This window comes from Polypterus senegalus, chromosome 15, assembly GCF_016835505.1.
Source record: "Polypterus senegalus isolate Bchr_013 chromosome 15, ASM1683550v1, whole genome shotgun sequence".
Classification (NCBI taxonomy): domain Eukaryota; kingdom Metazoa; phylum Chordata; class Cladistia; order Polypteriformes; family Polypteridae; genus Polypterus; species Polypterus senegalus.
Window position 1 is genome coordinate 82,635,913 of NC_053168.1, and position 26,630 is coordinate 82,662,542.

A 26,630-nucleotide genomic window follows, 5' to 3' on the forward strand; every position below is an offset into this window, starting at 1 on the left:
TGACCAGGACCCTGATAATCAAATTATTTCTCTACAGAGTGCAGCCACGGACATCGAAAAGAAAAAATGGTCCAAAGAAGGGTCCTTCTCTGATGGAGTTTGGACTCACCAGCAAACTAACAAACCTTTTCTCCCAAAAGCTTCTTTTCCAGGAATGGCAAAAATAGCCCATGGCCTCGACCATGCCGGAAGAGACGCCATGGTTCAAGATGTCGAAAAGCATTGGGAAGCTGTAGGCTTCTCCACCTACGCAGAGCAATTCTGTAAGCGATGTGCCTTGTGTCAAAGGTTTAATGTAGGAAAAGGCACACATGTAAGTCCCGCCATTACTCCTAACCCAATGGGTCCGTTTGAGCACCTCCAAATGGATTTCATTGAACTAACACCGTCTAGAGGTTACCGATATTGCCTTGTGATTGTCGATGTGTTCTCCCGATGGGTAGAAGCTTTCCCTTCTAAGCACAATGATGCTAAAACAGTTGCTAAGGCACTAATTAAAGAAATTATTCCAAGATGGGGCATCCCGCAAAAGTTACAAACAGACAATGGTACTCACTTTGTGAATTCCATTATAAATGAATTAACAACCTGGCTGCAGATCAATGTACATCATTACTGCAAATATCATCCACAAAGTGGGGGTATCGTAGAACGATGCAATGGCACACTAAAAGCTAAGCTTGCAAAAATTTGTGAACAAATCAATTTATCATGGCCAGACGCTCTGCCCCTGGCCCTAATGGGATTGAGGGGACGGACACACCGACAATTGGGACTATCGCCGTTTGAAATTCTGACCGGACGACCCATGCCCGTTGGCATGGTTATAGGAAATGTGAACCTGCATACCGTGGACAATGATCTTCTTTCTAGTCTTACAGGTCTCCGAGCATCCCTGAAGGAAGTCCACGAGCAGGTTAATCAGGCCTGGAGAACCAGCCCTCCATCTGAAGACTCGCCGATTCCCTTGGGCACCTGGATTCTGGTTCGAGATACCCGGAGGAAACATTGGCATCAGCCTAGGTGGAGAGGACCGTTCCAAGTTCTTCTGTCTACACCACACGCCGTAAAGGTTGAAGGATTGCCCGCCTGGATTCACGCTTCACACTGCAAAAGATGGCACCCTTAATATACATAATCTTATTGTTTTCCATTCCATTATCCACTTCACGGGTGACACTGACTTTCCAGGTGGAAGAAAACTGCCTCATACCAGGTTGATTTTTGTGCAATTGCCCCCTGTACTGGCAGACAGGAACAATGGGAATGGCCTGACAAATATGTTTGTGTAAGCTATCCTTGGTATGACTCTGATTCAGGTTCCTCCTCAGAGGACTCTGAATGTGGATTTTGGAGCGATGTGTTTGCAAATACAGGACCAAATGACTGGGGTTATGAACCTTGGCAGGCTACACAGCATGGCCTGAAAACTCGATTCTCTATTTTAAAGGGACACGCCCTCATGAGTGTGCCGAGAATCATTGTAATCCATTAATCATTACTCTGAAGAATCCTTCTCTGCATGATTCAGGAACTTATGTCTTAGCTGCATATGTATATATATATATTAGGACACCTATACCACTGTAACAGGTTAACATCTAAATACCTTAACCAGCACTTTCAGACATTGGGGATCAAAATAGATGGTTGCAGTGGGTAATCTATTCAGCAGGTTAACCGTTCACATTGCTACGCTTGTGCAGCTGCTCATTTAGCTACAGTCCCTTTCCCACTATCCAACATTTCTGACCCCACTGGGTTACCTTGTCTTCTCTACTTGTTTACTAGCCCCAAAATCCCCACTAATTCTGAATGTGCTAATCTATCTTCCCTTTTCCCCCCCACCCATCATATGATTACCCCCATGTTTCAATCTCACGAAGGTAATTTCACATGCTTTAAATCAAATGGAACTGCTTGGGTAGGAGAATTACCTTCTTCCTTCTGCTCCCAGACCTTCCATGTTGACTCCTCCTCTTTTAATTCCACTCTTTCAAAGTTTTTGCTTTCCCAAACTACCCCTAGGTCTGATATTTGGTGGATGTGCCGCAGGTCAAAACTATTTGATATCTTGCCTTTCGATTGGTCTGGCACTTGTGCCCCTATACAGCTGGTCATGCCCTTCCGATCACTAACCTTACCCTCTTCACACTCTCCGTATCACCCCTCTTATTCCCAGCTCTCCACTATTTCCCGCCGAACCCGTTCTCTCCCAGATTCTTCTTCCAGTTTCTCCCTACACGCCCAGGAGTATATATCGATTCCATAGGAGTCCCCAGAGGAGTCCCAGATAAATTTAAAGCCAGTGATCAGGTAGCTGCTGGGTTTGAGTCCATAATACCTCAGATCACCATCAATAAAAATGTCGATTGGATCAATTATTTGTATTATAACCAACAACGATTCCTCAACTTCACAAAAGATGCCGTTGAAGGAATTCATGAGCAGTTGGATCGTACTCTCTAATGACCTGGCAGAACAGGTTGGCCCTAGATATGCTTTTAGCAGAAAAAGGTGGTGTCTGTGCAATGTTTGGAGACACTTGCTGCACCTACATTCCCAATAATACTGCTCCTGATGGCTCTATCACTCGTGCATTAGCCGGTCTCACTGCCCTTTCTAATGAACTTGCCGCTAACTCTGGCATCCCTAACCTTTGGGATCAGTGGTTTACGTCCACTTTCGGGTCCTGGGGCCAATGGCTAAAATCAGCATTTATTTCTTTGGCAGTAGTATTTATTGTTCTTCTCCTTGTTGGCTGCTGCATTATTCCTTTTATTCGCTATATAATATCCAAATATTTCACTGCTTCTATGGCAAAGGCCTATATGCTACATGAGGAACATATACTCCAATTTGCTTCTTCAGTTTCCTCGTCCCCTTCCCCCTCTCCTCCTCCTTCCCCACTTTTTACCTCCGCTGTCTAACTTTCCTTTATTCCTTGTCATACCCAGATTGTTCAAAAGGGGGGAATGTGGAAAAATAATAAATAGTTTGATCAGTTTGATCAATCTGGTATACATGATAGAGCCACGCAGAACCTGTCTTTATAGTGCAAGTGCAACTTCTTGTTTCTCCTAACGAACAAAAAACCACAAGTGACCAACTGATGAACTTAAAGGATGTGGTAAATGCTGATCCAAGCAAAATGTTGCAAGATGTAACGGTTTGAAATTCTTGTGCAACCAAAGTCATAAGACAAAGGCCCTATAAAAGATTTGGGATACCGACCCCTCGAGGCAGACGAAGGGCAGGTGTCCTAGGACTGTGCTTCTCTGTCATTTTACCTTTGCCTGGTGTGTATTAATAAAAGATTTTTACTAACTTTAATCACATCTCTCTGTCTTCAGTCACAAGAAACAACACAGAAAAAGTGTCCACACCTACATTTAACTTACATTCCTACCAAAGATATTTCTGTCGACTAAATAAAAATTCCTTCTATTTAAAATTTAAATAGAACTTGAACAGATACGATAGTTCATAATATCCACGCAGACTTGCACGTAAGAGTGGGAGTCATACGTTTTAACAAACAGTGTATTGCACTGATACAAAATAGCCTGCCCATTTAATTATTTAGGAATGGATAAATAAATTAAGATTTTGTACAAATAATGTTTTTCATTTTTCTTCCTTGATGGATTCTGCCACCCCCAGCAACAGTTCCTCGCACCCCAAAGAGTGTATGTATGTATATATATATATATATATATATATATATATATATATATATATATATATATGTACAGTATATGTGTGTGTATATGTATATATATGTATATGTTTGTATATGTGTGTGTGTATGTATATATTTATATATTTGTGTGTATATATGTGTGTGTATGTATGTATGTGTGTATGTATATGTATGTGTATATATGTAGATATGTATATATTGTGAATGATAGGGGGCGCTCTCGCTCCCTTGAACCCCTGTCCACGACTCCAGACACCAGGTAAAAGTCCTCAAGTTGACTTTATTTTGTCGCCACAGTGCACAAAGCACACTCTCCACCACAATACTCATATAAATCACCAATACAATCAATAAACAATCCTCCAGCTCCCAGACACGTTGCCACCCTTCCACCCAGCTCAGCTCATTGTCTGTGAGTTCCCATAGTCCTTTTATACCTCCTGACCCGGAAGTGTTTCTGCCCAACAGTTCACAAGTCCTTATTCCTTTCGGGTCAGGGTAAATAGTCCTTTCTTCAACCCGGAAGTCCGTCGCTCTTCCTGTGACGAACCTCCGGGTCACAGGGCATGAAGAAGCCCTCGGTCCTCCCTGCAGCTCCTCCTGTGGCCCCACGGCATCCAGCAGGGCTTTGCATAAAAACTCCAATGTCCATGATGCCCTGCTGGTCTTCTGGGGACCTCCACGCTGCAAGGAGGGCTCCACCTGGCGGCTTGGGGGTATTGGCCGGGATAAATGTCCGGCCATCCATCACAATATATATGTATATATATGTGTATGTATATATGTGTGTGTATATATATATGTGTATATGTCTATATGTATATATGTATGGATATGTATATATATATGGTTATATGTGTGTGTGTATATATATATATATATATATCTATATATATATATATATGACAGCAACACTCATCACTCACAACAGTGACAAAACAATTACATTGACAATCATGTTACGTTATTTTCAAAATGTTTCCTTTTTTTCATTACTTCTTTAACAGACTACTTCTCCGCTGCGAAGTCGGTATTTTTTTACTAGTATATATATATATATATATATATATATATATATATACACACATACACACACACACATATAAACATATATACATATACATATAAATATATCAACATATACACATATGTACACATACACATATCTATATATATATACATATACACATCTACATATATATATAGATATATACACATATCAACATATATATACATATACATATATACATACATACAGATAAATATACATATACTAGCAAAATACCCGCGCTTCGCAGCAGAGAAGTAGTGTGTTAAAGAAGTAATGAAAAAGAAAAGGAAACATTTTGAAAATAACGTAACATGATTGTCAATGTAATTGTTTTGTCACTGTTATGAGTGTTGCTGTCATATATACACACACATATAAACATATATATATACATATCCATACATATATACATATAAACATATACACATATATATATACACACACATATATACATACATATATACACATACATCCATACATATATACATATACACACACACACACACACATATATATATATATATATATATATATATATATATATATATATATATATATACATATATACATATATACAGTCTTTGGGGTGCGAGCAACTGTTGCTGGGGGTGCCAGAATCCATGAAGGAAGAAAAATGAAAAACATTATTTGTACAAAATCTTAATTTATTTATCCATTCCTAAATAATTAAATGGGCAGGCTATTTCGTATCAGTGCAATACGCTGTTTGTTAAAACGGATGACTCCCGCTCCTACGTGCAAGTCTTCGTGGATATTATGAACTATCGTTTCTGTTCAAGTTCTATTTAAATTTTAAATAGAAGGAATTTTTATTTAGTTGACAGAATATTATTCCGGAATAAATCAACTCAAACCTTAAATAACTTATAATATTTTGCTCTCCATACAAATATATCCTGTCTAAATTATACAAGTTAGAAATAAAGTAAACGTTAAAAGAACAAACATTCAAATTTCTTTACTCTTATGTAATTTTATATAAAAAAAAACTTAAATTTTAAATATCCCAAAAGATTTTGCTCTCCATAAAAATATACTGTGAAAATTATACAAATTAAAATATGAACATGGTGCATAACAAAACCTAGAAATATAAATAAAATTTGTTCTTTTCAGCAATAACAAATCAAATCATTCAGTTGTCTTTGCTCATATGTCATTTTATGAGAGCTGGAAGCCTGGCATCTTTTTTTGGCAACAAGTTCGTTTATGTTTGGTGTGAGGTTCTGTGTTGTGGAGATTCTCAGGATGGACTGCAGGTGCTCATCAGTGAGGCGACTCCTGTGTGCTGTTTTGTTAGTCTTCATCACTGAGAAGAGCTTCTCACACAGATATGTAGTACCAAACATACACAAGGTTCGAGCCGCATGTAGACGGAGCTGGAGCATTTGTGCGGGAATGGAGTGAATAAACTGTGCGGGCTGTGCAGTATCATACTTTGCCTTCAGTGTGCCATTACACTGCAGCTCAATCACCTCCATCTGAATCTGCACAGGTGCAGTTTCCACATCAATGGCAAATGGGTTGCGAAACAACTCAAAATTCTTTTTTTGTTCTTCAAAGCCACCAAAGCGCCGTGCGAACTCAGTGCGCAGTGCGTTCAGTTTATCAGCAAAGTGCGTATTTGGGAACAACGTAGTGCCGACTTGGTTCAACATTACTTGGAACACGGAAAGTGGGGCAAGTTGCACTGGTGCATTTGTGTCTCCCATAAAAGTAGCTTCACTTGAAATCACTTTGTGATTTTGCACGGTAAAACGCGTCTGCTGAAGTGTCAGATTCTTCTTTAACTCTTCTGCTTTCTGTATCTTGTGCATTGCATTCAGGTCTTTCAGGTTATCTAGATGTTTTGTCTCATAGTGCCGTCTTAGATAAAATTCTGTAATTACAGCCACATTAGCTCCACAAATGAGACACACGGGTTTACCGGCAATGTCAGTAAACATATACTCAGCCTCCCATCGGTTTTTAAAGGCTCTATGTTCAGAATCACCTTTTCTCTTTGGCATCGTGTGGGCTAGCTTCGCAATAACTTGCAGCATCATAAGCTAGACTTGATTTACGCGGTAAGTGTTCGGCAAGGCAGCTGAAGCGCTGCATTATGGGATCTGTAGTTTATTGTGTTACCAGCGCTTCATATCCCCGGGCCATTAATAACAATAATACAGTATATAAAATGATCTCGCTGGGCCGGATATAATTACACGCCGGGCCGGATGTGGCCCGTGGGCCTTGAGTTTGACACATATGGACTAAATAGAACTTGAAAAGAAATATTTTTTCGAATGTGATCATGCAATTCAGATCGAGTTGACGCGCACTACAGTACATCGAGCCCGCGTGCTATTGTGGTTTTGCCTGTGTGCCTCAGTAAGTTACCCTCCCCTTACTTTTTTACCGTTCATCTAATGAATACACTGAGTATGGCTTTACCAAAACAATCATTGATCGCGAATAAAGTATCCATTATTCATAAAGCTTCAATTGGTGATCTGTCTTTCTGCGTTAACTGCATGTGTTTTCATACGTCTCAAACCAAGGGGATGCGAGGCTAAAATGAATCAAGAAGCGCGCGTACATACTTAGTGCATCCCCTCTCAGGAATCGAACCTCGGACGTCTGCGCCACAGGCAAAGGCTCTACTATTGCGCCACGGCGTGTGGTTTGTCTATTTGAGCGTAGCGTGTTTTTGTTCAGCACTCTTTGGAACTGTTGCTTTTTGTCTGCGCACTGCGTCAGTTCACGTGAGCCGCTGTATATGGTTTTATATGTCACTTTCGCTCGCTTCTAATTGTTTCGCTGCCTTCTTAATTATATAATGCATGTTTTCTTCAGCGCTTTTTGTAGCTCTTCCTGGTTTTCTACGTAGTGCGTGATTACGTGAGAGGCGTGATGATGTCACACGAAACTCTGCCCTCCACGGCTTTCGAGCTCAACTCCATTACAGTAAATGGAGAAAAATAGCTTCTAGTTATGACCATTATGCATAGAATTTCGAAATGAAACCTGCCCAACTTTTGTAAGGAAGTTCAGCACTCTGGTTGTAATATGACGAAGCTGCGTGAGCTTACTCTTGAGAATGCAACGTATAGTTGTCCAGTAGAAAAGCAATCTTGCCTGAAATTAATGGCAACCTTTTTTAGGTTCAGTCCCTGAGACTTATTACTTCTCATTGCGAAGCTCTTCCTTGTTTTCTACGTACTGCGGTCACAGTCAGTTCACATGATTATGTGGGAGGTGACGTCCATTACAGTATATTGAGAAAAATAGGTTCCAGTTATGACCATTACGCGTAGAATTTCGAAATGAAACCTGCCCAACTTTTGTAAGTAAGCTGTAAGGAATGAGCCTGCCAAATTTCAGCCTTCTACCTACACGGGAAGTTGGAGAATTAGTGATGAGTCAGTCAGTCAGTCAGTCAGTGAGTCAGTCAGTCAGTCAGTCAGTCAGTCAGTCAGTCAGTGAGGGCTTTGCCTTTTATTAGTATAGATATACACATACATATATATATATATATATACATATACACACAGACACATATATATACATATATATACAGATCTACATATATACATATCTACATATATACACACATATATATACATATCCATATATATATACACATATATACATATCTACATATATATATACATACATACATATATATATGTATCTACATATATAGATATACTGTATATAGCAAAATCCCGAAGAACCTATATCTATATCTATAGATATATATATAAATATATATCTATATCTGTATCTCTAGATATCTATCTATATATGTATCTATATAATCTATATATCTATATCTATATATATATATATATATATATATATATATATATCTCCCTTGGGATGCGAGCAGCTGTTGCTGGGGGTGGCAGAAAATTGTCATCACGAAGCAGAGCCTTACTGGAAATTTGAGGCATTTGAATTGAAATGGGAGATCAGAGGGTATAACGGTGATGCGAGGAATACATTCAGAGTGTGGCGCTCTGCTGTTTTTTTGTGTAGCTGCCTTCACACAGCTTCTCCGCTGCTTTATAAACAAACGCCATATAAGGCCGTCGTTTCTCCTTGCCTCGCGGTTCTGTACTGTTTTATTGTTTGTTTATTACAATTGTTATAGTTATTGTGTAGCTATTCGAGACTTACTTTACTGTTCAGGAACCCATCTCCTTTATTTAATCCGCTCCTTGAACGCTATTTTTTGTTCATTTATTACGATTATAGATATTTATCGATTCCCTTCTTTAGCTGACTGCCTGCTCATATAAGATAAGGCGCTCCGCTGGTTTTTTGTGAAGCAGCCTTTACATAGCTTCTCCGCTGTTTTATAAACGAATGACATATAAAGCCATCCTTTTTCCTAGCTTTACCAAGGATGCTGCCTTTTTATTTAATCCACGGGTTCTCCGCTGTTTTATTGTTTGTTTATTACGTTTACTATAGTTCTCCCTGAAACTTATTGTCATCGCGAAGCAGAGCCTTACTGGAAATTCGAGGCATTTGAATTGAAATGGGAGATCAGAGGGTATAATGGTGATGCGAGGAATACATTCAGAGTGTGGCACTCTGCTGGTTTTTTCTGTAGCTGCCTTCACACAGCTTCTCCTCTGCTTTATAAACAAACGCCATATAAGGCCGTCGTTTCTCCTTGCTTCGCGGTTCTGTACTGTTTTATTGTTCATTTATTACGATTGTTATAGTTATTGTATAGCTATTCGAGACTTACTTTACTATTCAGGTACCCATCTCCTTTATTTAATCCGCGGCTTGTACGCTATTTTTTGTTCGTTTATCACGATTATAGATATTTACCAATTCCCTTCTTTAGCTGACTGCCTGACAATATAAGGCGCTCCGCTGGTTTTTTGTGAAGTAGCCTTTACACAGCTTCTCCGCTGTTTTATAAACGAACGACATATAAAGCCAACCTTTTTCCTTGCTTTACCAAGGATGCTGCCTTTTTATTTAATCCACGGGTTCTCCGGTGTTTTATTGTTCGTTTATTACGATTATTATAGTTCTCTTTATATATCACGTTGTCAGTTCAGCACTCTGGTTGTAATATGACGAAGCTGCGTGAGCTTACTCTTGAGAATGCAACGTATAGTTGTCCAGTAGAAAAGCAATCTTGCCTGAAATTAATGGCAACCTTTTTTAGGTTCAGTCCCTGAGACTTATTACTTCTCATCGCGAAGCTCTTCCTTGTTTTCTACGTACTGCGGTCACAGTCAGTTCACATGATTATGTGGGAGGTGACGTCCATTACAGTATATTGAGAAAAATAGGTTCCAGTTATGACCATTACGCGTAGAATTTCGAAATGAAACCTGCCCAACTTTTGTAAGTAAGCTGTAAGGAATGAGCCTGCCAAATTTCAGCCTTCTACCTACACGGGAAGTTGGAGAATTAGTGATGAGTGAGTGAGTGAGTGAGTGAGTGAGTGAGTGAGGGCTTTGCCTTTTATTAGTATAGATTACAATGTTTGTGCTACGTTAGAGTTTAGTAAAACGTTAATAATAAAAGTGATTGCATTTTTTAAAATGTACTATGCATGTGTACAATACAGTAATCCTTCTCTCGCGGGGTTGCGCTCCAGACCCCCGATAGGTGAAAATCCGGAAGTAGAAACCATATGTTTGTATGGTTATTTTTATATATTTTAAGCCCTTATAAACTCTCACACACTGTCTATAAATATTCCCTGCACAGTTATACAGCATAATCCCTTTGTATTCTCTATTGAAAATTATGTATGTAAACACACTGTTTATATACAGTAAAACCTAAATATTGAGTGTCTCTGATATCACATATGTTACAGCCATTACAATAGAAAGGCCACCAGCAATAAATACGTACAATGCAAGAAAAATTGTATAAAGTAAATGTGTGTACAGTGACACTAAACGTACGTACATGTACTAAGTACTGTCAGTAGAAAATTAATTATGGTTACTCACCAACAATGACACGATGGACTTGTCTGATAATGATGAGTTTAATTTTACTGCACAACAAAGGAGAGCGTTACAGCCCTTCTAAAGGAGCCACTTCAGGCAACTGTGTAGCACCGCCGTTATTCTTCTTCAATCCAAATCCCTAAAGCAGATTCCATCCAGACTACTGCCTTATTATATCCACTTACAACTCGTTTTGCACCCTGGTTAAAAGGACACTGCGGCCGTAGATCTTATATTCCTTTCCTACTTTTTAAATAAAAAGAATCGTAGCCTCATTGATGCTGTAATGGCGTCCTACAGTGGTGTAGCTTTTCCCTTCCTTCAACAAATCCAAAAAATTTACCTTTTCGGCAATCGTTAACATCTACCGTTGGTGCTTGGGCACAGCCCCTGAAGCAGTAACAGGAGCAGATCGTTTTGGAGCCATAATGAAGGGTTTGACTATGCACAAAGATAAACACAAAAGAGCACAAAAGTTAACTCTTTACAGATGCTGAATGAGCGAGACGAGACTTCCTGGTTAACACCGCATTCAGCACACAGGAACTTAACTGCGTGCTCCGATTGGTTAGCTTCTCAGCCATCCGCCAATATGAAATCAACTGGGCAAACCAACTGAGGAAGCATGTACAGGAAGTAAAAAGACCCATTGTCCGCAGAACCCGCGAAGCAGCGAAAAGAGTTATATATTTAATTATGCTTACATATAAAATCCACCATAGAGTGAAGCCGCGAAAGTCGAAGCGTGATATAGCGAGGGATTACTGTATATATATATATATATATATGTATATATATATATGTACAGTATGTGTGTGTGTGTGTGTGTGTGTATGCATGTATATATATATATATATATATATATATATATATATATATATATATATATATATATATATATGTAATGTGTGTGTGCGTGTGTGTATACAGTTGAGAGAAATATTTCCTCCGGACAAGCCATGGTACTGCCATGCTTCTAATACCATCATAGAGTGTTAGCCAGAATCTCCACAAAGGAACCTCAACACAACTGCTTGTATTCCCAAATCTCATTCTTTCAGTCACTACACCAAGCCTTTGACTATAGACAACAGCATTGCTACAGACTGAACATCATATTGACAGCCACCATTACCCAATACAGTATTTGTAAAACTGCTGTTGCTGCATGGAGTTGTTAGTCAGTCTTTTCCTTCAGTCAGATGCACAATCCTTGCCTGCAATGGAGCTTGCAGTATTTCTAAATAGGGCCATAACTTAAGATTTGTATGTTCTAATTCTAATCGTAACCACATCATACTCAGCTGTTGCCTGTTCTACAGCACACTGGAAATCAGTCAGATAGGCCAGGAAGATAGCATAATCTGTGAACAGCAGAGATGCACCTCTTAGATTCCCACATTGAATACCCAACAACACTTGGCTATGACTTGATATCCTGAAAATCACATCCCACGCCTTCATTTCCAATATTTACTGTGCCTGGGCCGACCCCACTCTTGCCTGTCCCTCGACTGGCATTGCATTTGACCCTCACTTCTTGTAATGTGGGTACTGAACTCACATGATAGCTCAAAGCAGCTTTTAAATATTCTTAAAAAGATTGACTCTAAGCTAGTGGTTTTGATTAGAATTCTAATTAAATTAATAAACATCAAAACACATCTTTGCAAAGGATAGATAACTTTAGGATTGCTAGAAAAAAAAGTATTTTCAATTGCATATCGATCAGTATAAGTTCATAGTTCTGCTCCCTTCTGTAATGTTATTACATAATGTGTTTGTTTTGAACACGCTTTTCAATGACATCTCTTCATTGTCTCTTCTTGTCCATTTTTTCCAAGCTCAAAAGTGCTGTTTCTATTTGAAACTTTGTTCCACTCATTAAACACATAGGAATGCAAGGTGTCATCTGTCATTTAATTTATTTTATTTTATTTTAGTCATGTAAAACTGATAGACTGAATGAAGTCAACTGCAATTTTAATAACCGGTATTTTTCATTAAACAGGAATGTATGGGGACCTCTAAATTAGAAGTCATTAGGCGTTTTGAATTTTACATAGCCTAGTCAATAAACTGTTTTGCATTGCCACTAGCATTCTAACCTAAACTGAAAAATGTTTTTTTTTTCCTGTACCCAGAGATAAGTTTCAAGAGTGGGGTAAAAACTAAAATATAGACACTTAATCTTTCAGTCACATATAGCAAATTATTAATATTAGTATTTTTATTTTCCCTAATTTCCCCCAAATCACAATTAAAGATTGATCGATCGATCTATCTGTTCATTCCAGCTTATAAAGAAGACATTTTCATATAGACTGCAAGGGATGAAACTGTATAATAGTTAAATATAATATTTTCAAACCCTTACAATCCAGTTTAACATTCACTTTATTAATTTTAGTTCTTAATGAAATGTTAGTGTATGCCTAGGCGTGTCCACCTTTAAGATAACTTCATTATGAGAGTAAGTCAGTTTTAACTGATTGTGGCTTATGGATACTTACATGTGTATAATACAAATTGGTAATTGCACATTTAAATACATATTAGTTATTTTCCATCTCTGATCACATCTCCTCATTTGTTACACTGTTTATGCTTTATTTCATTCTGAGACATTTATGTAGAGCTCTCTAGTTAATAAGAACATTAGAATATAAAACATATAAGTTGCCAGTACAGCTGCCAGAGGCCTTGTTAGCTAACATTTGTTTTCAATAATAACTTTTAGGGCAGTTTCAAACCACACTCAAATAAAGTATAAGTGCTCACAGCAGTATATGTTTAAGGTTAATCATAGTTCCTAATTTTACTATGTAGCATGTGAATATCTGCTGTACATAAAAAAATGGATATCTAACCATCAGTATGTAGTAGTAGCAGCAGTAGCTGTAGTTCTGTCACTTGTACAGAAAACACTGAAAACCTTAGTTACATGTCTGACTAACATGCACTAAGAGCTACAACATCTGTAAAATCCATTACTCTGTAAGTTGCCTCAGTAATATTCCATGTAATTTAAACATGTGCTTATAACAAATTTCAGAGGAAGGAGTATCACACAACTTATTTCTGGTGTGAATTTAAATTTTCTTCATTTAAGCGAACTGAAATACCCACACATAAGCATAATATACACAGCACACAGGTAGCATTTGAATACTCCATTTGGTAAGCATAATTCATAAAAGACATTAAGAAAGTGTGTGAATCAAAAACTTTAATTACTGTTTTTAATGAATCTATACATGTAATACAAATCTGGTAAAAATTAAGATATTCCATGTCTCGATATGGAAAAATCAGTCCAAGTGGTTTCAGATCTCATGCTATACAAAAACTTTTTTGAAAATGTTGTTGCCAAATGCAGCACATAACTGCACAAATACTGAAAACTCATTTCAGTTGTTTACAATATAACTGCTGATTAGACTGACTTAATCATTTTTAATGTTTTAATTTTAAATTTACCTCCTGAAGGCTATAACTAATTGTAATATAAGTATACATACCACTGGAAAACCACACTCTTGAAATATAACACAGAATGGATTTGCTAGCAAAAATCATAATTTTGTTACTTATTTAAAATATGCGTTGTTCTCCCTGAATATCCTATTCTGTATTTTTTATTAAAGGTATAGTGTTGTTGGTCAAATGTGGAAAATAACATTTTAACTGCAAACCTGTGTCTAAATTAAGCTCTTCATTTTTTATTTTTGTTTTTCTATTAATTTTATGCTTTTGCTGGCTTGTCCTTATTAATATGGTATATATTGAAAAAGAAGCCTATGAAATAACTTGGAGTGTTCCTGTCTGGTGTAAGGGTTATATTATAGTACAATTATTAGATTAATAGTATAGGATGAGAAAAATCTGTTCATTGTATGAGGTAGATAGATAGATAGATAGATAGATAGATAGATAGATAGATAGATAGATAGATAGATAGATAGATAGATAGATAGATAGATACTTTATTAATCCCAAGGGGAAATTCACATATTCCAGCAGCAGCATACTGATAAAGAACAATATTAAATTAAAGAGTGATAACAATGCAGGTATAACAGACAGACTATAACTCTGTATAATGTTAACGTTTACCCCGCTGGTTGGAACTGAAGAGTGGCATAGTGTAGGGGAGGAACGATCTCCTCAGTCTGTCAGTGACAGTTAGTACTCAAATTTACATCTAGAAAAAAATAGAATGTGATATGGAAAATCTAACATTTCATAACATTTTTAAAAGAAATTTGTGAAGTCAGAATTTGTTAAAAGGGAAATCTAAAACAGATGTATTATAATTTAAGCTGTTACCTTTAAAAGGAAAACACAATTACTTAGATATTACTAGAGACCGACATTCAGTAGCTTTAGCTTATATTAGCATTTGCTGTAATTAAAAACTAAGTGCAATATTTAAGAGTATTAACTACTGTAATCTGGATATTTATACTTTGATACTTAATTGCTTACAACTATTAAAGTCTTTATAAAATGACATTAATTATATAAATGACATTGTTATATAGACACTCAATTTGTATACTGTACAGACCGTAATTGAAAATGTCCTATTGATACGTACGGGCATTGATGCATGGAATCCATCTATATTCACACTCCCGCTCATGCAGATCTATAGATTCAAATGAACAAACCATATTACATCCATGTTCTCTGTTTATGCATCGGATCTGCAGTTGATTCAAGTCATTCTTCATATACCTATTTAAAAGAGCATTTTAAAAAAATTAAAAAACAAAGGTAAAAGTGTGCTGAATTAATAATACAAATACAAATAATACAAATGTTGAAGGCAATGGTGAAGAAAAGTTTACGCAGAAGGAAAGCTATGTCCTCAGGGAGTTTTTAGCTTTGTATATATATACAGTGCAATACTGGGCTGAAAAATGAGTATTAAATTGAAAATTCAAATTGCTGAGATGTAAAGACTATGTCTTGTTGTTTTAGCTACCTGAATAAAGGCTGCAATGCTGAAACATCAAGTGATTGTCTGTCTTCAGGACAGTTATGGTGATGCACCAACCAGCCGTGGATGCAGGTACTGCAGAAGGCATGTTCACAAGGTGCCTGAAGTGGGTTTTCCAGCACATCTTGACAAATGCAGCACAGAAGTCCCTCATTCACATAGCCAACAAAGCGCTCTATATCATAGCCCATGTTGCTTGCCTAATGAGAAAAACAGCATATAAATCAGAAAATAAATAAAATTAATTACTAAAAAGACTTTTAAATAGTTGTAAAAACATATTTCAACTGTAGCTTTTACCAACCTTTATTTAAATTCACAACTGAAATCCTTATGACTTTGTGATTGTTACTAATATATTTTGAAATACCAAATTTTGCATTTTAACATTTTGAGCTCAGTGCAATGGACCACCAATAATCAATACATACATAAAAACATGCTGAAAGAATATACAGTATCTGACAATGTTCACTGTGATTTTAATATTTTTATAGTTTACACAGGATTACAATTCATCTTAAAATTTTTAAATTGGTATACATTTGGAAAGAAAACATATATTCATTAAAACACCCCTTTTCTTTTGCATAATTTAAGTATTAAAAAGATATTTTTTCTTTACCTAATGTAAAATGTTCAAAGTTTACTTTTTTGGTGTCCCATTTCTTTCAAGTGTCACAGAAAACAACAAGAAGCTAGAATTAAATACATCTATATTTGGTAAATGAAGCTTCCATTTAATTATGTAATTATTACACAAAAATATACAGTAAGTAATTATTTTTGATTGATTCTTATGAGTTATGATTGTTTTTCATCTTACCTTCTTTAAAGAATTTTTTTTTATTTTATTTATTTATTTATTTATTTTATTTATTAATTTTATTACAATCCATACATAGCAATCAAGTTTTTACAAAAAAAAGAATTATGTTAAGAACAGATCGATCCCCACCCTGAGAGAGAGAGCAAGCCAAATGGTGTAAAATTTAAGGCTTGTAAAAATACCTAAATTAATAAATTCTCTGTGCTTTATAAACTTATTTTAAAATATTACTGATTAGATCCTGCCATGTTTTGAAAAAGTCTGTACAGATCCTCTAACTGAGTATTTGATTTTTCCAATTTTAAATAATATAACACATCAGTTTCCCACTGACTTAAAGAGGAGAGTTTGGGTTCTTCCAGTTTATCAGAATAAGTCTGCGTGCCAACAGTGTAGTGAATGCAATCACAATTTGTTTGTCTTTCTCCACTTTAAGCCCTCTGGAAGAACCCCAAACACAGCTGTTAATGGGTTAGGAGGGATTGTGAGTCCAAGGCTGTCTGAGAGGTAATTAAAATTTTTGTCCAGAATAATGTTAATTTGGTGCAGGCCCAGAACATGTGACCCAGTGAGGCTGGGGCTTGGTTGCAACGTTCACAGGTTGGATCATGCCCTGGAAACATTTTGAGAGTTTTAGTCGAGACAGATGTGCTCGATATATAATTTTGAGTTGTATAATTGTATGCTTTGCGCATATGGAGCTTGAGTGAATTCTCTGCATTGCTACTTTCCACTCCTTTTCTGATATATTAATTGAGAGATCATTTTCCCAGTGTCCTCTTGGATCTTTGAAAGGAAGGGATTGTAAAATGATTTTATATATTGTAGAGATGGAGTCTAATTCCTCAAAATTGAGCAATATTTTATCCAGCGTGGATGAGGGTGCAAGATGAGGAAAATCTGGAAGGTTCTGTTTAACAAAGTTCCTGATTTGAAGATAGTGAAAGAAATTTGTAGCTGGAATGTTAAATTTGGAATGTAATTGTTCATAGGATGCAAAGACGTTGTCTGTATAAAGATCTCTAAGCAAGTTAATTCCAAATTTTTCCAGATATTAAAACTGCATATGTTTGTGAAGGTTGAAAGAGGTGGTTCTCTTGCAGGGTGCCACAGAAAGAAGCTTCTCCGTCTTAAAATGCTTTCTACATTGGTTCCAGATTCTAAGTGAGTGGAGCACAATTGGGTTATTAGTGTATTGCCGATAACGTGTGTTTATTGGAGCACAAAGCAAGGAATACAAAGAAGTACTGCAGGATTTTACTTCTATTGCGGTCCATGCCTGTGTATGTTCTTCTATTTGTGTCCAGGTTCTTATCGACTGTATATTTGCCCCAGTAATAAAACTGGAAGTTAGGTAGAGCCATGCCGCCTTCTGCCTTTTGTCTTTGTAGGGTCGCTCTTTTGATGCGTGGATGTTTTGAATTCCAAATAAATGAGGTTATTGTTGAATCTAATTGCTTAAAGAACGATTTATTAATGTATATTGGTATGTTTTGAAATAAAAAGGAGCTTAGGAAGAATATTCATCTTAACAGTGTTAATTCTTCCAGCTAGTGTGAGATGAAGGGTTGACCATCTATGCAAGTCTTGTTTAATTTTTTCCATGCAGACGCGAAATTTTGTTGATATAGAGCTTTATGTTTACTTGTGATGTTTACCCGAGGTATTTAAACTGTTCTGCAATGATAAAAGGTAGGGTGTCTAATCTAATATTATATGCTTGAGAATTCACGGAAAGAGTACACTTTTATTCAGATTAATTCTGAGACCAGAGAGCTTTTGAAATTCTGTGAGTGCTGCTAAGACTGCAGGCAGAGAATTTTCTGGGTCCGATATATACAGTACCATGTCATCTGCATATAATGAGATTTTCTGTTCCAGTCCTTCTCTGCTAATCCCCTTTATCTGATCAGTATTTCGACAATGTATTGCCAGTGGTTCAATGGCAATTGCAAACAGCAGCGGTGACAAAGGGCATCCTTGTCTTGTGCCACGTTCTAGTTTAAAGTAGTCTGAGCAAATGTTATTGATGCAAACTGAAGCTTCTGGGTTAGTATACAGTAATTTAATCCATGCACAAATGTTCGGCCAAACCCAAACTTCTCCAAAATAGTAAAAGGTATTTCCATTCAATCATGTCGAATGCTTTTTCTGCATCCAATGATAATAATATTTCTGGGGTGTTTGATTTAGTTGGTGAGTATATTACATTAAACAGGCGTCGAAGATTTGAAGATAAGTGTCGGCCCCTAATAAATCCAGTTTGGTCTTGTGATATTACGAGGGAGCACTTTCTCCATCCTTCTAGCTATGATTTTAGAGAGTATTTTAACGTCGTTATTCAGAAGTGAAATTGGTCTGTATGATGCACATTGTAATAAGTCCTTATTTTGTTTTGGAAAGACAGTGATTAGTGCTTGGTAAAGGTTTGTGGAAGAGATTGGTTATCTCTGGCTTCTGTAAATGTTGCTAATAGGAGGGAGCTAGCTGAGCGAGAATTTCTTGTAAAACTCTGCAGGGTAGCCGTCAGGGCCTGCTGCTTTTCCACCTTGGAGTGACTTTATAGCATCCAGTAATTCTGATAATGACAGAGGTTTATCGAGTTCCTCCACACTAAAAGCGTCAATTTGTGGTATCTGTAATGTATCCAGAAATGCATTAGATTGTATATTGTCTTCTTTAAACTCAGTAGTATATAGGGATTTATAGTAGTCTCTAAAAGTGTACATTATATTTTTGTGTTCGATGATTTTATCTCCGTTCGTGTTAGTGATTACTGAGATTGCGTTGCATACATCTTGCTTGTGAATTTGTTGCGCTAAAAGCTTATTAGCTTTCTCTCCATGTTCATAATAATGATGTCTGGATTTGTAAATTAGTTGTTCAGTTTCTTTAGTTGTCAAGAGGTTTAATTCTGAATGTAGAGCCTGCCTCCTCTTATGTAGAGTCTCGCTTGGTAGTCTGGCATGTTCTTCATCTATTTTAGTAATTTCGCTTTTTATCTCTGCTACTTTCTTCGCTTCGGATTTATTTCTGTGGGAAAGATATGAGATAATCTGTCCTCTTAAGAAGGCCTTAAGAGTTTCCCAGAGTATTCCTGCAGAGATCTCAGGGGATGTATTTGTCTCTAGAAAGAATTCATTTGTTTGGATATAAATTCAGTACAATTCTCGTCAGCTAATAGAAGGGTTGAGCGCCATCTGCGGGTGAGTGTATGGGGCTTAGTAATTTCAGCTCCAAGATCATCGGAGCATGGTCTGAAATAACAATAGCATCGTATTTACAAGATTTAATCTTAGGCAAGAAGTTATTATCTATAAAGAAGTAATCAATCCTTGAGTAGCAATGATGTACTGGTGAGTAGAAAGAATATGTTCTTGAATTTGGGTTTAAAAACCTCCAGGGATCTGATAAGTTGTGATCAGTTATAAACTTTGTAATTATCTTTGCGGTGTTAGTTGCCGTTCCCCCTGTGGAGGAAGTCTTATCTAAAAGTGGATTTAGAACACAATTAAAGTCCCCAGCCATTATAAGTTTATGAGTGTTCAGATTGGGAATGGATGCAAATAAATTTTGTATAAATTCCTTATCATCAACATTAGGTGCATAAACATTTATCAAAATCATTTTACAGTTAGATAAGTCTCCCATGACCATCACATATCTCCCTTCAGGATCCAATACTACATCTGATGCTACAAATGGTACTGTTCTATGTATGAGAATTCCCACCCTTCTAGTTTTCTTTGTAAAACTAGAATGGAACATTTGACCAGTCCAGTCTTTTTGCAGCCGGAACTGATCCTTAGTAAGTGGGTTTCCTGTAAAAATACTATTTTAGCATTTAGACCTGTTAGGTGAGAAAGTACTTTCTTTCTCTTTAATTCGTGATTCAGGCCTTTAACATTCCAGCTTACGGTTAACTGTCCCATCATGGAGACACTGATTCTGAGTTTTTGATGTCATTTTATAGTCTTAACTGGAAGTGAATATAGTTTAGGTCTTAATTTCCTATTCCCCAAGAGTTGTTGTCATGCAGCTTATTATTACGTTGATAGTTATAATTATAAAGATTGAGATGATAGATTAGGTATAGATCAAGCCTGCTCTCTTTCTCTCCCCCCCTTAACCCCCCCTCCCTTTTTGCCTCCCCAAGTGAGGCTAAAACCCACTTCACGCAGTCCCAGTCCTCTGACATACCCAGAGACAGAGCACGTCCAAAGCACATCAAGCCCCCATGCAGTGGCGCTTTAAGGTTAAAAGATAGAGATATCTGTTACCAATATAGTCTTTAAAAGAGGAAAAAAAAAAAGAATTTTGCACTTAATATATATATATATAATCTTCAGCAATTTTAGTGCATTAAGATGATACCCCAGATAATAAACCCAGGTGATGGTGTTAAAGATGTGTCCAAAATAAGCATAACAAGTCTTAATGCAGTAATAGCAATAACAGTAAACCAAGGGTATGATATTGAACAGTCTCATTTAGGGTACACATGAAATAATTAGAAAAGAAAAAGAGAAAAAAAAAAAGAGGAGGAAAACGTAATTAAGCACAATAAAACATAAACATTTAGCGCCCTAGTAATACTAAGTAATAATAAGTAATAAGTAAGTAATAATAAGAATATATGAGAATATATGCTGATAAAAAACCCGTATTTTAAAACAAATAGATCAGACAGTAGATTATTAATCCTAGCATTATCATTTACCGCCATGACTCACAATTATGTATCAGAATAGTCCCGGGATCAGCTTTCTTAATTCATTTTCTGCTTCTTCCTTGCTAGCGAAGACATAGAATTGACCCTGCCATTCCACTTTCAGTTTTGCTGGATACAGGAGGCTATATTTGACACTGGCTTGCCGTAGCCGCTGTTTAATATTATAGAAGGCTGCGCGTTTAATAGCTGTTGCTGGAGAGAAGTCAAGGAAGATACGAATGTGGCTATTTTCATATATAATATCTTCCTTTAAAGAATTTTTAAGTAACTGCAAATGAATTAATCCAAACTAAAGTCCTAAATTTAAAATAACATACATTTTCCTAAAACATATACTGTTTGTGGATGTATACTTGAAAGCAAGTTAGAAAGATGCCTTATTAAAATGTATTTTACAAGATATTATTTACATAAACATATCAATTATAAATAAAAACTCAATAAAAACCTTCCATCCTAATCAATTACTTGATGCAAGCATACGTTTAACTGCGCTGTTTTAATTACCAAGCTTACAACACATCACTGTTGACATTTCACTGGAATATTATGTATCACTGGTTCACCTCCACTACCTCAGTACACATGAGACTGTAAGCCAATGGAGGTATTCAGTAACAAACAACGTACATATTACTTCCAAATCAACAAAACATAAACCGTGGATAATAATAAAAATGAATACATGCATAAAGAAGGGAACATTATTTTTATTTCTTCATCAACCAATTCACCTCACTCTGAATGGAACATAATAAACTGAAGCTACTGAAATTCAAGTTAGTAGTTTTCCAACCTGAAATAGCATAAACACACGTCAAATCAAAAATATGAACAACTTCAGTCCAGACATCAATTTATGAATTATTTTTTTATACAGAAGCAACACTAAAACACATCATTAAAAATTATGCTAATGGCATATTATTAATCGCATCTTGAAAAATTATGATTTTGTAATAATATTTGCTTTTGCAGCAGATATAAAAATTTGACTGTTTTCACCTTAACTGAAAAAAAACAAACTCAAAACATATTTCACCACCATAAAAGCACATAAGTATATCTTTGAAAAATCATGAAGAATGCAAGAATTATCATTTTCCATTCTGAGAAGATCGGGCAAAGCCTATAGCTTATTGCTGGACCTGAACACCTACGGGAGCCCTCTGCAAGAGGCAAGACTTCATCTACATGGAAGACCAGAGGCCTCATGCATAACGTTGTGCATAGAATTTGCACTATAACATGACGTAAGCACAAAAGCAGAAATGTGCTTACACACAAAAATCCAGATGCATAAATCTGTGCGAACGCCAGCTTCCACGTTCTTCTGCTACATAAATCCCGGTCACTGTGAAAATTAATGCACGTGCCTGCTGCCTCACCCCAACTCCTCCCAGAATTACACCTCTTTGAATATGCAAATCAATATAAACAGCCCTTAAGTTCAGCTCTCTGTGAAAAGGCAATGGCAAAAGCACGAGGGAAAAAAGAATTTCAGCGAATACCAAGTGGAGGCAAGGAAAAACATACTATTTGTTGATTTAAACAGTGGTATAAACAACTAAAGGAAGTTGATCGAGTGACACAGCGTGTCGGAGAAACTCAAAAGCTCAAGTTCACAAAGTTGCACAGTGCCCGAAATAAAAAAGTTGTCACATATCAAAGTCGCAGTGAAAAGGCGAGTCGTAGCCCACCGTCTTGAGTCTCATATGAAAGCTTATTAGGGTACAGAGCAAAAAAAAAGGCACACAGTGGGGAAAAATGCACGAAATGTCAACTTTAATCTAATAATTAAAATACTGAGATGTATAATGATATCATTTTCATGATGATAGGAGTTAAAAGCATGTTATTAAACATGGGAACACGGTGGCGCAGTGATTGTTCATATCTCACGCAAGATGCTTGCTGCGCCATACACGACCTTCGATGAAACACTTTATTGTAGCAGTACTGTCTCTGTCGAAAGTACTAATCTTCAATTCTTGTCCTTACTTTTCTTTCTCCAAATACCAAATCGCTATATAATCAGCTCTTTAAGCTTAGAACGCTGATTCTTCAAAACTTTTAAGGAACATTGAAATATCTTCGTAGTACGTGTTTAATTATTCTATCTATCTATTCTTCCAGTGTCGCATCAGCACCTGCAAGAATACAGCGCGAGGCAGGAACAATCCGTGAATGGAGCGCCAGCGGCTCACTAGCGCTCCGGTACCGTGTCCTCACATGTTTAATCAATAACAATATAGATTATTTAAATTAAGTTAAACTTTTATCTGTATAATATAATAAATATATTTTGCTGCATTCCATCTTAAAAATATCATCATCATATGTAAATACGCGCTTTATAAGGTGGCTCAGGTTGTGCAATATTATTAACTGTATCACAAGTTTACAGTGAGGTAATTGTACTTATAAGTCCAAACAGTTCTACAAGGAGCACTTGATGTACTGATTGAGTGCGTTTAGAGTTCTTGGGATGAAACTGTTTCTGAAACGCGAGGAAAGGCTCTGAAGCGTTTGCCTTATGAGAGCACTTCAATAGACAGCATGGCTGAGACAGCATTTGCTTGATGCTGTATACCGATAATTCTCTTTCCGATCAGCTGCTGTAGAGCTGTGATTCACACTCAGATACAGTGATATAAATACTCCAAGTGATGCAGTGAGAGTAATATGGAAAAAGATGATCTGATGTGGCAACCTCTAACAGGAGCAGCTGAAAGACGAAGAAGAAGGCAAAGTGATAGTAACAACACTAAAGCAGTTATGGTATTTGGAATAGTTTGACCATTCTGTGAACCATTATATTGTTACTGGTTAATTACAATCAGATGCATCAAACTAATAAACAATATGCGGTTAATTTCAGTGTATTTATAAAGCCGCGTCAGAGATGTGGATCTAAAAAAGAAATGGTAACCACACAGGAACAGTAGCACTGCTTTGACGCTGGGTGCTACCAGTCTGCAAAACTAAGCGCAGAACTTGTGTACGACAGGGTATGAGCTACCATGGAAATGTGCGTGGCATTACGCCAAGTTTAGGTTTTATACATCACAATTTGAACGTGGAAAAGTTCTCACGCAACATTTTTGTGCGTACGCACCGTTTATACCTGCGGCCCCAGGACATTTTGTGTGAGAGTCAGAAAATATCTCAAAGGTAATACAACGTTAATGACTACTAACCTTATGAAATATGAGAAATCTGCAGTGGGTTTACCTAAAGAGAAGCACTGTATTGCTCCTTTAATAAAATTTGTAGACATAGCAGTTTAAAAGTGAATAACTTGACACTTTAAGTTGTCCTAAAACCTAGAAGCAGCTGTGTTCCTTTGAGACTCTTTTTTGGCTTTAAATTTTTTAATATCAGAGTTTTAACTAGCAAGATGTTTTACATAAATGATTTTATCAGTGATAGGAAAAAAGACTTTATATTTTAATAATAATAATAATAATACAGTAGTCCCCTGCAAAGTCGCGGTTCAGAGTTCGTGGCCTCAGTCATTCGCGGATTTTTCCTTAGAACCTAACTAATAATTGTTAGCAGAAACTGCAAATATCCTCTGCAATTTTTATGGCTTTTTTCGTGGCAATACCGTACTGTAGAGAGAACAGGAAGCAGCTGTAGAGAAAACCGACTTGGGATGGTGAAAGTAGCCAATAGAATTTGAAACTGCAATTCCCAGCAGTCGCTGCAGTGGCTCTGATTGGTCTTCTGCTGAGGGTGCTGGTCAAAGGATGTCAGCGCGGCTTTTAAAAAGGGGGCCGGTGACCAAAAGCAAAAAAGTTTTTGTAACTTGTGTTTCAAGTTCCTCTCTGTTTGCCTTCTTTTGGGTTACCTGTACTTATTCATTTTGTCCTGGATTGTTTTGTGCGTCTGGATTGTCTGCCTGTGTACATGAGGACACATGTGGATTCATGGCCATCCTGCAAAGAAAGGAGCGCTCCTGAACCCGTCTTCACCATTTCAGGAACTACCGGTAGGACTATCTGTACATTCACATTCAATGCGCAGATCTCTGAACTATCCATTTTCATCATTACATTTCACCCATTGTTGTTTTTCATGATTTACCGTGTGTGTTTTGTTTGTGCTTTGTTGTATTTAATGTGTAATCGCCATAAGGGGAACAGGGGTGGTATCGTTGTTTTCTTATTTCATTTGTTTTCTTTACATTCTTTATTTGCTGTTTGATTACCAGTTTGCTTTGTTTTTGTCTCTCAAGGCTGGGTGCGTCCTTGGAATCTTCAGCATAAAAATAAATAAATCACTGTCTTCTCGATTGCGGCTTCTTGCGTGACGCTATGCTTACTTAAAAGCCTAAGCAGCACGTGTCCTTTTTGGCTGATTGCTTTATTTCTCTCTCTTCCTCCAAGCATGGGGGGGGGGCGCTTGTTCGCTCCCCTATGATGTTTGTCTTTTGTTTAATCGATAACAAACTGCATGAGACATGTTTGTTTGAAGTGTTTGAATGAAGTTTAAACTGCAGTACGGGCCGGTTTATACTTAACAGAACGCGTACGCGCCCGCATCATGGCTGCCACACGTTCCCAGCGTTCATTTCACGCGTCCTCTGAGCAGATCCTCAGAAATTAACGCGATGCGTGCACGAGTTGCAGTACCAGCAAAAAGTCGGAGGGCGCAGTGTGCTAAAAGTCGTAACGTGACGTCAGAGTCTCTGTTTACTATCTACATGTGACAGAAAGCCTCTAGGCAGATCCTACGGGAATCGATGTGCATGCTTCGCTGTTTGATGAATGGTTCGATGTGGTGAAGCAAAATGCCGACATACAGATGCATTCGTGGTGCTTTTATATCCAAGCATTGCATATTCCTGATCGTAATGATACATTTTGAAAGTCTCACATACAATCTTTTGTGCCGTCTTTTTTTTTTTTGCAACTTCACAACAGCAACATAATGTATAGTGCTGTACTTGAGCCACTGAGAAAAAAATAAGGGACATGGTGAAAACATGTGTTTTGTGATTAAAGTGGAAATTTTGGCTTTAATCTCGAAATGTCCACTTTAACCTCATAGTTTACTTTATCATTAAAGCAGACCATCGTAAATGTCATCCCAGTTTTTAATCGCTACGAGTTTCTTGGACCTGACAACAGCGGCAAGCAGCAATATATCACCACACAGAACAAATTAATTAGAATCTTTAGATTTATACTTGATATCACTTTCATGATGAAATGCATTAAAGTGCGTATGTTACATTTTACATATAATTTCGTTTAAATAATGAATACTGTTAATAATTACAAACATGGGGGCAGGGGCCATCCTAGCC

At 37.0% G+C, this 26,630-nt stretch overlaps 1 protein-coding gene across 1 annotated transcript in view; it reads right to left on the reverse strand.

Moving 5' to 3' along the window:
• LOC120515500 (E3 ubiquitin-protein ligase NRDP1-like) overlaps positions 1 to 26,630 on the reverse strand; it is a 79,938-nt gene that overhangs the window by 37,619 nt on the left and 15,689 nt on the right. Inside the window, exons 2-3 of the mRNA XM_039736561.1 lie at positions 15,741 to 15,955; positions 15,351 to 15,490 (exon numbers count right to left, since the gene is read on the reverse strand). Of these exons, the coding sequence (XP_039592495.1) occupies positions 15,351 to 15,490; positions 15,741 to 15,946 (346 nt within the window). The 5' untranslated portion in view covers positions 15,947 to 15,955. The remainder of the gene's footprint in view (positions 1 to 15,350; positions 15,491 to 15,740; positions 15,956 to 26,630) is intronic.